General features: G+C 33.7%; 1 protein-coding gene across 1 annotated transcript in view; it reads right to left on the reverse strand.

Moving 5' to 3' along the window:
• The window catches only part of LOC120350506, a 6602-nt gene extending 2438 nt beyond the window's left edge, over positions 1-4164 (reverse strand). Inside the window, exons 1-3 of the mRNA XM_039424137.1 lie at positions 3978-4164; positions 1456-1675; positions 1-247 (exon numbers count right to left, since the gene is read on the reverse strand). Coding sequence (XP_039280071.1) covers positions 74-247; positions 1456-1675; positions 3978-4045 — 462 coding nt within the window. The 5' untranslated portion in view covers positions 4046-4164 and the 3' untranslated portion in view covers positions 1-73. The remainder of the gene's footprint in view (positions 248-1455; positions 1676-3977) is intronic.
• Positions 4165-15361: the final 11197 nt, after the last annotated feature.

Here is a 15361-nt window from a genome sequence, read left to right on the forward strand (position 1 = left end):
CCCAGCTTCCCGAAAGCGTACTCAGGTTCCACAATAAATTGAGAGACCTCTCCTTTCTTCATAGTTTTTAGTGCTAGTTCGACCCCGATAAGAACTTCTCCTTTACCCAAGACGAGCCTCTCAGGTCTTCGGTGCCGACGGAGATAAGAGTTATCGAAAGGCTCCTCTTGAAGGTTGACGTAGGCACTGTAGTGGTAATACACCACACCAGCGTCGATATCATTTCTCCCATCCCTTGCTTTTTCATCTGAAAATACACAAAATAAATACGACAAAAATATACGTTTTCAAGACCAAACCTAGTAGACACACTGAATCGCACTGGTTACATAAGAAACTAGCTGTGAGATATGACTTGCGAGCATGAGATTTACCTTGTTACAACTCACAAGGTACCTTACCAGTGTTTACTTACACTAGTGTGCAAGTAGTGTTCAACATAGTGGTGGATTATATCATGTAAACTAATACTAGTCACTTGAGATAACATCTTGCACACTTTCAGCATATCTTCTCGGCGTTTTAGGCAAGTTCACAGGATCGAATCGCCATGTTTAACACAGATTAACAAGAGCTAGGCTGTGTAATCAGGCGTCCACGCACTCGCTCTTTTTTCCTCTTAAGTTAGGGGTTCCACTTGTATGAATCGGTCTAAAATATTGGCCCGAAGAAATTACAAGTTATGAAAATATTATTCATTTTCCAGAAACTTCTTATAATCAATATTTTATATTTTAGAAAGAGAAAGAACAACGTTTTCCCGCTTTTGATGTAATTAAATGCATTAGATTAGGTTTCTTTACTCATGCAAGTTACAAAATATTTGCAAGCTGAATCTGCAAATTTGCAACTCTAAATCTTAATAGCTAATAATAGAGTTGCCGAATCAAATATTATTGATGTATAAGTTTTCCAAGTATTGGCTCCAGTTAAATAAGTATGGAGATAGAATGAACATGGAGTAAGAAATAATCAAGGATAAAATTCCCAGTTATCAGCTTCAGTAGTCACAGCCTATTTTTATTGCGGATGTTGCCCACATGAGCTTTTGCTTGTGCGTGGGTAATGGGGAGTGCGCGGGTGATTATGATCTAATACAGAGAAAGTCGTATAACATATTTATTAACATGTCAGGAGGTAGAACTGCTTTCAAAAAACATTTGCAGAACAAGGAGAAATTCTAGTAGGATAGAATAAAGTCTAGTCATAGTACTGTTTTCAAAGTACAAAACTTACTATCATAGGAAAACGTATATCTCGAGGCTTTACTGGATTATTACTAGTACATTTCGTCTAAGACAAAACTCACAGGACACGAATGGCGAAAAAATCGACCATTATTTCTGTCGAAACGTTTTAAAATATTACCCAAAACTAAGTTAGTTATTGTGGTTGAGATATTCAGTCTAAATATGTCCCTTGCAAAATGGTAAATATACTATTTTATTTACTCACTCTTTTCATTATTCTCTTGTCCGTTGTAACTGGAGACATTTTTTGCCTCAAATCGGCAAAGCATACAACCTTGCCTTCCTCATCCACATCGACATCCAATGTATCGAAATTGACATACTTTTCTATCTCATCCATGGGAAATTCATCCTTACTAAGATTATAATCATCTTCACAATAGTCGCCGGCAGTAATTTCGAATTCTCTTCCGTCAGTTAGCTCTCTGGAACAAATAAACAGTTTGAGATACTAGTTACGATTGTTAATTGCTTATTACTAACGATTAGTTTAGCTTATATTGTTTGAGTAAGATAGCCAGAAAATCATTACGGTTTAGTGATACCACTCGTGATGAGGCAAGTTTGTCAACAGAGTAGGTTACAGATAAATTTCCTGAGAAGTTCATTCGCAGATCGTCATATTTCCAAATAATTCGAAAACAAAACACAATTCCTGAAACAAACTGAATAGAATGAAATCAAAACAATGTTACAAATAAGAGAATCCAACTTAATAATGTCAAAATACAATAAACTATAAGCAATATTGCCTATAAATAAAGCCTTTATTGTTCCACAAAACAAAATTTGAATCTTCAAATACAAAATTAGAATACAAGATATTAAATACAAAATTGGTATACAAAAAATACTATAATAAATTGTATTTTTCCTTGTTGTGGAAAAATAAGCCCGGCCCTGTTGGGCCATTGAGAACCAAAAGTTAGTGTCGTGAAGATAAATTTCCTGAGTATTTCTACCTTACTTTCAGTGCTGATGTCCTTGTTTTTAAGAATGCATTTAAATGGAAAAATTTTTTCCAGACTTTTGATGATCTACGTTTCACTTCTTTCTCTGTCCTATCCTTGAAGGAAAGGAGCTGACCCAGGAAAATTGTTTCAGTTGACCATTTTAAAAGAGAACCATCTACTATGACATCCCCTTTTTCCCTATAAAATTTTTTTTAACGCTGCATTGAAAAATATTGGTGAGAGCGGGTCCCCCTGCTTGACCCTTTTCCGAATAGAAAAACTTTCTCCTGGAGTATCCAAAATTATCCTTGCTGTGCTATCATTGTAGATTGTTTTAATTATATTAATGTAAGCTGATGGCACTAATTGATTATAAAGTGCAGTGAAAAAGAATTCGTGCTCCAAGGAATCGTACGCTTTTTTTATCAATAAAGGCCACATAGACTCCAATCTGAAATTCTTCACATTTTTGAATAAGCTGATTCACACCATGAAAATAGTAAAAAGTTGAGAAGCCACTTCTAAATCCTGTTTGTTCAACTTGTTGCTGTTGGTCGAATATTGCCTGTAGACGGATTTGCATTGTCTTCATAAATAATTTCCCAATCTTCATAAATAAATAATTTCCCAAAACATGATGAAATACTTAAATAAATATATAAGTATAATAAATATGTTAAATGTCCAAAAATATAAACTAGAACTGCAGTAGTGCATTTATCATGCATGCATACATACAATGTGAGGTATGTACTTGTACTGTTGAAGTGATAAAACTAATTGCTATCCAACCCTGTGTCTAGTAAACACTACACACCTCAAAGCCAGTCATCTATAAACACTACACACACATCGATTTTTGGACGTACGATTTTTTGGCGTCCTTATAAATTTCTATAGATTCCTATAAGTTTCACTTATTACAAAAATTTAATGTATCCAGTAGTTAATTTATTGTAATTGGTTGTTTATTTTATGTTGAAAGCCTCTGCCCCTCGTTGGTGACAAAATGTTTATCATGCTTGTACATGCATATTCGGTGTAAGTGTACATGCAGTGCCAAAATACCTGTAATCAAATTTTTGGTTGGGATCGATTTAGTATGTCATTTTGAACACAAAATCACAAAAATTAAACGGCGGTTACTATTGATTTAAAATAAAATACGGAAGTTCAAAGTTGCACAATTTTACATTCATTCAACCTATAAGTGGCAGCCATTTTGACTATCGAAATCATCAAATTATGATTTTTCTAATCTAAGGTTTCCTATCCTAAACTTCCATAACCTATAGCTTCTCCTAACCAAAACTTTTCTATCCTAACCTAAAGCTTTTCCTAACCTTTTTAACCTTTTCCTAACCTAAAGCTTTCCCTAACCTAAGCTTTTCCTAACATAGCCTAATATATTAGATGTGTTTGAAATGTTGTGAACAAAGTGAGATTAGTAAAACTGAATTATTTTTTTTAAATTTATGGTGAGTGACCGCTGTTTATTTCTTGTGATTTTGTGTTCAAAATGACATACTTAAACAAACAAAAATGACAGGTATTCTAGCACTGAACGTAGCCTATTGAAAAAAATATCATGAGTGAAAACTAAAAAATGTACCACAAGAGCAGTAGGTTACATCATGATATAAATGAATAAGATAAATTGATATAAAGAAAATTTTTCATAAATAAGGCATAAAATTGAAGTCAGTTTTTATGTAGGCTATGCACAAGCGAACTCTTAATGATTGAGGTTAAGTAGAGAAAAAAGAATATTTACCTTAGACAAATTGGTTTTGTTAGCCTATGGGTGTTCATTGATATATTCTCTTTTGAAGATTCCGACATTTCAATGTTTAATATATTATAAGTCTACAATAATATTATATTATTGTAATAAACGCAATCTAACTGAATATTGTTTTCCTGTTTCTTTTTCACAAGGAGAGCAGAGTCTGTGGCAGAGTCTCGACTCTCGAGTCTCCAGTCTCGACCTCGACCACTGAATAGGAACAGAATGGAAACTTTTAATCAAACGCCTATCTAACCAATGCTTTTTACATGACGCCAATACTAAACACATCACGTGACCTTGAGAAGTTCCAATCCTTCCAATCTTCTGATTGGCTCGTGGCAGTGAATGAGATTAATTTATCCGGATCATTAAAGTGATCCGAACCTACCATCAATACTATTAAAATGCGGCGCTTCCTAACAAGATGGCGAATTTTGGCGTCAGAAACTAGCCAAGTTTCCATACTGTATGTATACTGTGCCTCGACGTCATAAGGATAAAATTACGTCATGGATACTTATATCGATATTCAAGTTGCTTTAGAATCGGTAGCACAGAATAGGTACAGAATGGAAACTTGTAATCAATCGCCTATCTAAACAGTGCTTTTTACATGACCCCAATACTAAACACGTCACGTGACCTTGGGAAGTTCCAATCCTGGTCTTCTGATTGGCTCGTAGCAGTGAACGAGATCAATTGATCCGGATCATTGAAGTGATCCGAACCTACCATCAATACTATTACAATGCGGCGCTTCCTAACAAGATGGCGGATTTTAGCGTCAGGGTACTAGCCAAGTTTCCGTACTGTATGTATACTGTGTCGGTAGTTTGTAGGGATGGGCATCAATGTTTTGTCCTTTTGGGTCGCATGAATTGGGAATATCTGGAACTCAAAATATCTTGCAGCTAGCTGGAATTGGATATGTATGGAACTCTGAATATCTTGACAGGCGGTGTTATATGCCAGATTGCCCTGAAATATCTTGGTAGGGTAGTCAAACCAGTTTTTTTTACTACTACGTCACAGAGTCCACGGCACAAAATCTCTACGTCACTGAGATATTTTGGCCCCACCACTACATTCACATTTCATTGTTTAACGGCTACCCACACACGCACAAGCCTTCAAACCCTCCTTACTAACACAAAACCTACACAATAACTCACACACTTGCATGCACACTCCTCCAATATGCAAGGGAGGAAAAATTTCCCTGTATCTCACGAGGTGTTCAAAAAGGACACGGTTGATAGTTATTTGTATATCTATCTAGAGTGAAAAGTACGACTTTTTCTCCCTGTGGGAAAAAGTTTGAAGCCCGAGGCGAAGCCGAGGGCAGCAATTTTCCTGAGGGAGAAAAAATATTTTTCGCTCGTGATGTACAAAACATTTTGAACAATTTGATCAATCAGGTTCAAATTTTTAAAATATTCTTCTAACCTTTTTATAGCTCAAGTTCGTTGGACAACGAAATTGAACTTAACAGTCGGGAATAATTGCTTGCTATTTCTACAATTATTATTTTTAAACTCGTTTAAAATAGCTTATGCTTTTTGGGAATTATCACACTGACTGTCCTTTATGCGCCGACATATGATTGCAGCTGATTAATAGCCTATACAACATAAATTATTCAATTCACAATAAAAAAGTTTGAAGATATTAGAATAGGCCTATAACCATCCTCGGTTAAGAGTCAAATGTGAAATTCTAAGTTAATTAGTCCTGTAGTTCATACGCGATGATGGGTGAATTTCTTATCACTCGTGAATTTCCTATCCCGTACGTGTATGAAGCCAACTCTTCCCCTAATCAGCTGTTGAGTGGATTATCAATTGTATGCAAAGTCGCATGCAATATTAATAACAATAAAAGTAATAGAGTATTTCATCTCGATCTATCTCTGCTTATCCGGGCTGAATAGTTGACAGTACCTAATAATTTGTATTTCTGGTAGGAAATTAGCTTTTGATGATAGATTGTCTCAACAGATGATAATTATTGTCGATACGTCAACCCAATTAGGCATTGGCCGTTTTCATACAGATATCTGGACCGACACGACACTACAGAATTTACTCTGATCGAGAGTATAAGTGGAGGCTGTCGCTGTGGTTTAATAACTGCACGAGGTCTTTTGTTCACAGGAAAAGGAATTTCCTCCATAGTCCAATATTATTGTGAAGAAATTACTATAGAATTAGTCATAAGAAAAAACATGATGTTCCATAGGCTGCTCCTATTCCATTTCAAATATGATTCATTATACCTTCACATGACACAAATGAAACCTAAGGTTAATTACCAAACATCTATATAATAAGAGAGAGTAGGGTTGTGTTTGTTCGTTTGTTCGCATCAAAACATGTCAACTTGTGGATTGCATACCGGAAAAACGGGAATGATTTTGGATCTCCAAATTTTGCATATAGATTCTAAAAATATCAATCTCGTGCACCTGGAAGCCCAATTTTAATTTTCCTTCTAGATTTTTCAGAATTAATGTTTAAATTTCATTAATGGTACATTCGATTTCATTAAAAAATCACCAAATCATATGGTCGAAATTAAAAAAGGAACATCTGTTTCTATATTGATTTCTACCTGAAAAAAATAGTTTTGAAACCTCGTTTTCCTGATGCAATGTTTATAGCCCAGTCAATGAAGGTCCAAAAAAGCAGTTTCGATACGAAAATTAAATAAAAGCTGAATTTCCCACCATCGATAGAACCCTCCCAGAGGGTCATTCTCCCAAAAGTCCCAAGAAATCCCCTTGGAGCTTTCCGCCCCAGCCCCCTAAAACATGAAAAATGCAGGTAAACACGGAAAATCAATTATCTCTGTACCCATTGATCGGAAAATGTTCTATTATATGCCATTCGATTTGTTACATTATGGACTACAATATTAGTTATATTCATTTTTCCAATAAAATCAACAGTTTCCTTGATAAAATAATATTTATGTAAGAATTTAGCGGGTTTGTGATTTGATTTTTTGTTTTCTTCGATTAACTTCGAAACAAGTAGTTTTAAAGAACAATGAGCCGAATAATTAATGTAGCCACTGTCATTGCAAATCCATTCATGTATATTGTTATGTATTTGCGATTCGATTTGACGCCGTGGAAGGGGAAACAGTCGACGCAGAACGGCGCGGCTGACTCTCTTAGCCATAGTAAACAGCAAACTGGAAATCAATTATCTCTGTAACCATTAATTGGAAAGAAATCTATCATATGTCATTCGATTCCTTACATTATGTACTAAAATATTGGTCATATTCATTTCCTCAATAAATCAAACCGTTTCCTTGATAAAATAATATATATGTAAAAATTTAGGGGTTTTTCGATTTTATTTTTGTTTTCTCCGATTAACTTCGAAGCAAATAATCTAAAGAAAATTAGACAAATAATTAATGTAGCCACATTCATTGCGAATCCATTGATGTATATTGTTATTTATTTGCGATTCGATTTGACGCTGTGGAAGGGGAAACAGTCGACGCGGTACGGCGTGGCTGACTCTCTTCACCATAGTAAACAGTAAAATAAAGTAGTAGGCCTACTGCTTTCTAAGTTGCATCTTATTCACACTATGGCGCTCGAAACAATCAATTTTGTCTATTGTTTTGACATGCGATGAAACTAATTTTTTACATTTTAATTCTCTAAATTCTCTAAAATCATTTTGTTGTTATATATGTGCTAAATCATGAATTCTATGACAGACAAAGATTTGTTTGCAACCGATAAAATATTCATACTATTACATAATATGATATATATTTAAAATATGTATGTATGATCATAATTCTATGCTAAAATTTATCATAAGTTATTAATGTCAAAAACTGAGATAAATCATAGATTACAATAGTGTTAACAGTGGCAATTTCCTGAAAAATCATAGCATGCAGTGTTTGCTGTTTTCTACAGTTAATATTCTCCAAGTCAGGTTGATAATATACCTTCAGTTGAGCCAAATATATATGACGGCTGAGGCATAAAAAAATTTATACATTGGGCTTGTTGAGTTGAAACTTTCTATGATTCTCTCTGTAAAATAGCTTATCTTCGGTTCTTACTAGTTGAATCTACATTATTTAGACAGTCCAATATGAAAATTCAGTAGATTCTAAATATGAAAGCCATGCAAACATACAAATTTAAGGAAGAGTAAGCATGCATAAAAGGTAGGAAAATCATGAAAGTGTTTCACATTTAACAACGCAGTACCCTACCGTATTAGATTAATTGAAAGATGATTCATCATCTTCTATTATTTTTGTTAACATATCGATTTTTCACCTCCACTCGCATCTTGTCATTCATTACACAAGGTTGGCAGAAGCTTTTATTTATGTCGATTAATGTTGATTGAAATTGATTTTGATTAGGGCACCAAAAAAATAGATCATTTTCTATTTGAAGCATTCAAATTAAATCTATTGAACATGATTTCTTATGACTTAGCATTCACAGATTTAGTTGGGGATAAGCTATTTGAAATATGTACCTGATTATCAATTTCATGGTTTTTATACCATTCTAGTTCATTGTGATCATTGAAGGGTTGAAGTGATGAGTTAGTTCAGTGAGTTCTAGTACACAAGTATATTGTGCTTATAATGGGCTCTTCTTTATTTTCTATCGATGTTTTGCTCCAGTAGAGAAAATTTGAAATGTTGGTTTTACATTTTATAAGCTTTATAAATAATATAAATTAACGGTAATATAAATTTGATAAGTCCAGTATTAAATTAATCGATGTTGATTTTCATTGTATCGCTTTGTATCAATGTTACTTGCACTGTTTGCAATTAATCAATATTCTCTCAAGAATTAGTTTTTTATGAATTTCATGATCTGAGAATTGAAATTCAAATTTTATTTGGATAACGTTCACATTCCACTGGTTTTTTACAATAATTGTTACGTTGAAGAGTGAGGCAATTCAATCCATTTGGAAGTAAAAGGAAATCACAGTGCGATTTGAACAGTGAATAGTAACTTTGAAATTCAGTTGCTCAATTCATTTCGGCTTGATACTATCATTATTGTAATTATAGTTGATCAGAAATATGCATTGTATATAATGTTTATATTTCAGTTTGACTAATCTTCTATCACAGTCTCGCTTTCATTCATAAACATGATAAATACGTTAATTACCTTAAAGATGTAGCTTATCTTACGTCGAACAATGTACAATACAAACAATTTTCATTAAATTACTATTATGATGATCATTGGAATTTCTGCCTGTGATTGAGAAAAAGTCATTTTATGAGCCTTGAAATTCGTACCTAGAAAAAGTTGCATTATTACTAGAAATTTTGTTATTTTTAGTATTTATTATAGGTACTGTACATTTATTTCTGTAATTATAGAGATCAACTACTTTATTCTGAATCAGGATAAGGATAAATAGGGAAATTGTGAGATGAGGATAACATCTATAGTTACATAGCATCAATTTGAAAGCTCTGATAATAATGATTTAAACGGAACTGCAATTCTGGCTTGGTATTGCCTCTTCATGTTCAGTGAGAATAGAAAGCTTCAGAGTAATTCGTTCTCACTATATGTGATAATATTGGTAATATTTGGTAACATTTGTTAATATTTGAACCGAATGTCCAACAAATTAATCTAGCTTGAAAATTTTGAACTTATCAGGAGTACAGTGTTATCATATATAGTATCTCAGGTAGGCCAACCCTTTTATTTTTTTGTTCACGTGATCTGATGATATTCATTCCATTATCAAGTGTTGAAATAAGATAAAACAAAGAAAAAGCTGTGAAAAGAAATTCTGAATCTTCATTTTTCACAAAATAAGGATAAGATGAAGGAGTCGGACACATAATATATCGAAAAACTTCGTTGAAAAACATCAATATCTGAAACTATAAATATCAAATTGTGTTACCTCTGACTCGTATGGAGAAGGCACACTTCAAATTAATATAATAAATTATCTGATCAAACAACGAAATCCTGATTTTTATCATAAGCATGGTTGAATCAAGAAAATTGTAATATTTTTTTAGAGTATTGAAAAGTGAAAATCTATATACAGCGCATGTCAAAACAATAGACAAAATTAATTGTTTCGAGCGCCATAGTGTAAATGAGATTCAATGTAGACAGCAGTATTATTCTGTTTACTATGGTGAAGGGAGTCAGCCGCGTCGGCTGTTTCCCCTTCCACAGCGTCAACTTGATCGCAAATACATAACAATATACATCAATGGATTCGCAATGAATGTGGCTACAATAATTATTCGTCACATTGTTCTTTGAAATTACTTGCTTCGAAGTTAATCGGAAAAAACAAAAAAATCAAATCGAATAACCCCTAAATTTTTACATTATAATATTTTATCAAGGAAACTGTTCAATTTATTGATGCAATGAATTCGACTGATATTGTAGTCCTTAATTTAACGAATCGAATGACATATGAAAAATTTTTTTCCGATTAATGTTTACAGAGATAATTGATTTCCAGTTTTCTGTTTACTATGGCTAAGAGAGTCAGCCGCGCCGTTCCGCGTCGACTGTTTCCCCTTCCACGACGTCAAATCGAATCGCAAATTCATAACAATATACATCAATGGATTTGCAATGAGAGTGGCTACATTAATTATTCGGTTCATTTTTCTTTAAAACTACTTGTTTCGAAGTTAATCGAAGAAAACAAAAAAATCAAATCACAAACCCCCTAAATTTTTGCATATATATTATTTTATCAAGAAAACTGTTGATTTTATTGAAAAAATGAATATAACTAATATTGTAGTCCATAATGTAACAAATCGAATGGCATACAATAGAACATTTTCCGATCAATGGGTACAGAGATAATTGATTTTCTGTGATTACCTGCATTTTTCAACTTTGAGGGTGGCTAGGGCGGAAAGCTCCAAGGGGATTTCTTGGGACTTTTAAATAAATAAACGTCTAAATAAACGTCTACAGTTTCATCAATGATGTATCGGCAATATGAAAACGCATGCAGTTAATATGTCTTTGAATGAAGGTGTTGTTATTTACATAAAGAAATTATATTCTTTCATTTTTGTTTAATTAAAATTTCAAAATTATTCGAGCCCTGATAGAATGACTGACTCACTGTACAGTCAGTCGAAAATTTTAATATTGGAATGAGGGGTATTTTGGCAAGCTGAGCAAAAAAATAAGGTCATATGCACCTTTTCGTTATATCTTCAAATGAAAAATGAGTTTTGTGGGTTGTCGAAACTCCCTCTGAAAGGGAAACTATTCAACTAGGTATGATTGGGGATCCTTTTCGAATGATAAAAACAGGTTTTCCGTCACATCCAAATTTTTTCCGCCATTTTGAATCCAACTTCTTTTTTTAATTGAAAGGTGGTCATTCTGATTTACTTGAAATGCAGCATATAAATTCTTAATCAACCGAGGATTCTTATAGGCCTATTTTGAATTCTTCTAGATTTCATTACGTCAAGTTTTAAGAAAGACCCTTGCGAAGCACGGGTTACCTGATAGTAATATCAATATCAGTAATTGACAAGCTGATACGAAAGTTGCCAATTCAAATGAGAATTGAATTGAGTTACATGTTAATTTACTTCCAAATTTTCATTTCTAAACCTCTGTTTTCGAGCTCTGTACTCCGTATATTGTGCTCATATTCAGGATATTGTTTACCTAGAACTTTTTGAATCCAACTCTAGAATTGACAAATTTCTGAAATAATTTATGTTTCACATCTTTTTGTGGTATTGAAAATACAGCTCAAAAGAGGCTAGAATAACAACTAGAGAGACTAGAAATCTCTGCAAGCATGAGAACTAAATGCAATTTGATAATTTTTCATAAGTAGGCCTAAATCTATTTAACTATTAATAGAACAAACTTGGAACAACAGTTTATCTTATTAAAACAATATTGCAATATTATTAACCTTGTGAAATAATAGGCATGACCGCATGACATAATATCATGCAAACAACAGTAACTATATAATCACAGTATGACCATTGACTATCACGCTTTTGATTGGCTAGCTCGATCACGTGGTACAAATCCGCCATTAAGATTCCAAACAAACTTCAATCCTACTATCTTATTGCATTGGAAATCTTGAACTCATAATTTCTTTTACCGATTGGAAACACATTTTGAACTTACGATGAGTTTGGCAAAACATTTTCGAAGGGAAATCGATTATAGTTTAATAGACCAATAAATATAATTCATGAAACACTAGACCAAGATCTTAGCATTAGTAAAGCATTATTTGTAATAGGCATGCGCCTATCAGTATTAGATAGGCTACAGTATTAGAAAGGTGATGACCAAATTAATGTTGACGGAGCGAGAGGAGGTTTTGAGGAAAACGCCGGCTGTCTCAGAAGTTCTTATGGAACTATTCATACTTGTTGTTCGGTCGGGCTGACCGGAGAGAGTCCATTATTTAGAGCTCATGGGAATTATATTTTGACTGTACATGACAAGGTCTCTGTCTGATATATGGTATTGATATGTGGAAATCCAACTGTATAAACTAGTAGTTCTGTGAACAGCAGACCTCGCGCTCAGTAAGTTACATTGACCTGTTATGTTTTCTCAAAAATTAATAAATAATTTATCAATTTTAAAATGTCTAGAAAAAATCCTAAACAAACATAGAGCTTTCTGTCCTATCGTACCGTGACGTTTCGTCCCGGAATGTGAGTGAGAGCGCTGGCGAAAAATCGGTGTGTTGAAATTAACAAAATAAACTACCGTAATGCTGATTTCCTAAAAACTTCATTTCTCACATTTCATGATTTTAGAAATCAATTTCTTTTCAATAATATTTGTTGCATTTATAATCATCAGATTAAAAAAGAAAAATTAAAAAAAAATGTTTTCTATCAATAACTCCAAACTCCAAACTAGAATCATGGCTCAGCTTATAGTCCAGGAAATGGATGCTCAAAAAAGGGTATAGAGGAAAAGTCTGGAAGACAATTTTTGACCCCGCAGTTCTGTTTAGGGTAGTGAGGAGGTAAAAATCAAAAGTCCCCACCCCTACCACTGTGCTTAGGGGGTGGGGGTGGTTCAAAGGTACCATTTTTTGGTTTCTCGCATAATATAACTCGAAAACTATGCATTTTAAAGACATGACTATTCTATAAGAAATTGAAGCTTACATAATTTTATATAATATTGATTCAACAACTTTTCCTATATCTCTTTCACTTTTCGAGATATCCGCTCTAAAATATGTGACATTTTTGAAAAAAACACATTTTCCCTCAATTTTTTGCTATTTTTGCTATCATAACTTTTTGAATATCGATGGTCAAAATCCATGCTAAATATGAGCTTATAGAGCATCAAATTTTCTTCAATTTTATGTATGATTTCACAAGTTTACGCTCATCCCCACGACTGTTGCAGCAGCTTCAGTGTTGAGTGTGAGACCTTCAGTTGTGCAAAATAAAGACCAATTGACAAAGGAATTTGTAGAGAATGTTTTGAACACAATTTATGACCTCGCAGCTTTGTTGAGACCAGTAAGGGGGTGAACATATCAGAAGTCCCCATCCCTATTCCTTGTGCTAAAGGGATGAGGGTGGTTTAAAAGTAGCATTTTTCAATGTTTTGCTTACACACTCATATCTTCGGAAAAATGCGTTCAACCGACATGACTAACTATTCAGAAATTAAGCCTGATAAATTCTCTACAATATTTATTCAGTGGTGATTTGTGATATCTCCAACAGTTTTCGAGATATACGCTCTTAAAAGTGTAAAATTGTTAAAATAACAGCTTTTAATCCTATTTTTGATGTTTCAGGGCCTACAACTCTCCAACAATGCATCATAAAAATAAATGCTCACCGTAGATTTGTGGAGCTTGGTTTTCTCTCTAATTTGATGTATTATTCCACTACTTAATGTTTTCCTTCTATTGTTATAGCAGATTCAATGTGGGGGGTGAAATTTTTATTTTGTAACAATTGATCACTTTACAATGAAATTTGAGTCTGGAACATCTGGTACACAATTTTTGACTTTGTAGCTTTATGAAGACTAGTTGGGAGGTAAACATAGCCAAAATACGCATCTCTAGCCCGTCTATTGAAGGCGTGGAACTGCTAAGTTGACACTTGTTGCATAGTTGAAAATTTTACCTCCCACATTCAATTTGCTATAACAATAGAAGGAAAACGTTAAGTAGTGGAATAATTCATCAAATTGAAGAGAAAACAAAGCTCCACAAATCTACGGCAAGCATTCATTCTTCTGATGCATTGTTGGAGAGTTGTAGGCTCTGGAACATCAAAAAATAGGATTAAAAGCTGTTATTTTAACAATATCACACTTTTAAGAGAGTATATCTCGAAAACTGTTGGAGATATCACAAATCACCACAGAACAAATATTGTAGAGAATTTATCAGGCTTAATTTCTGAATAGTTAGTCATGTCGGTTGAACGCATTTTCCTCAAGATATGAGCGTGTAAGCAAAACATTGAAAAATGCAACTTTCAAACTACCCTCATCCCTTTAGCACAAGGGATAGGGATCCCTTTAGCACAAGGGATAGGGATGAGGACTTTTGATATGTTCACCCCCTTACTGGTACAAACAAAGCTGCAAAGTCAAAAATTGTGTTCAAAACATTCTCTCCAAATTCCTTTGTCAATTGATCTATTTTTGCATAACTGAAGATCTCACACTCAACACTGAAGCTGCTGCAACAGTCGTGGGGATGTGCGTAAACTTGTGAAATTATACATCAAATTAAAGAGAATTTGACGCTCTATAAGCTTATAATCAGCATGTATCTTTCTCATCAATATTCAAAAAGTAATGAGAGCAAAAATAGGAAAAATTGATGGAGAATGTGTTTTTTTACAAAAATGTCACATATTTTAGAGCGGATATCTCGAAAAGTGAAAGAGATATAGGAAAAGTTGTTGAATCAATATTATATAAAATTATGTAAGCTTCAATTTCTTATGGAATAGACATGTCTGTAAAATGCATAGTTTTCGAGTTATATGCGAGAAACTAAAAATGATACCTTTGAACCACCCCCACCCCCTTAGCACAGTGGGTAGGGGTGGGGACTTGTGATATGTATACCTCCTCACTACCCTAAACAGAACTGCGGGGTCAAAAATTGTCTTCCAAACTTTTCCCTCTATAACACTTCGTTGACTGGGCTATTATGGAAAGACAAAATTAGTTAGACAACAGAACTGTCTACTAACGTTGATGAAAAGATACATTTTCAAGATGTTCGATGTTTTTGAACGGGTAGTATTATAGTCCACTAGACATCTGATTTATCTATATAAATAAAAATCGA

The sequence above is a fragment of the Nilaparvata lugens genome, chromosome 3 (genome assembly GCF_014356525.2).
Source record: "Nilaparvata lugens isolate BPH chromosome 3, ASM1435652v1, whole genome shotgun sequence".
In the NCBI taxonomy this organism is placed as follows: domain Eukaryota; kingdom Metazoa; phylum Arthropoda; class Insecta; order Hemiptera; family Delphacidae; genus Nilaparvata; species Nilaparvata lugens.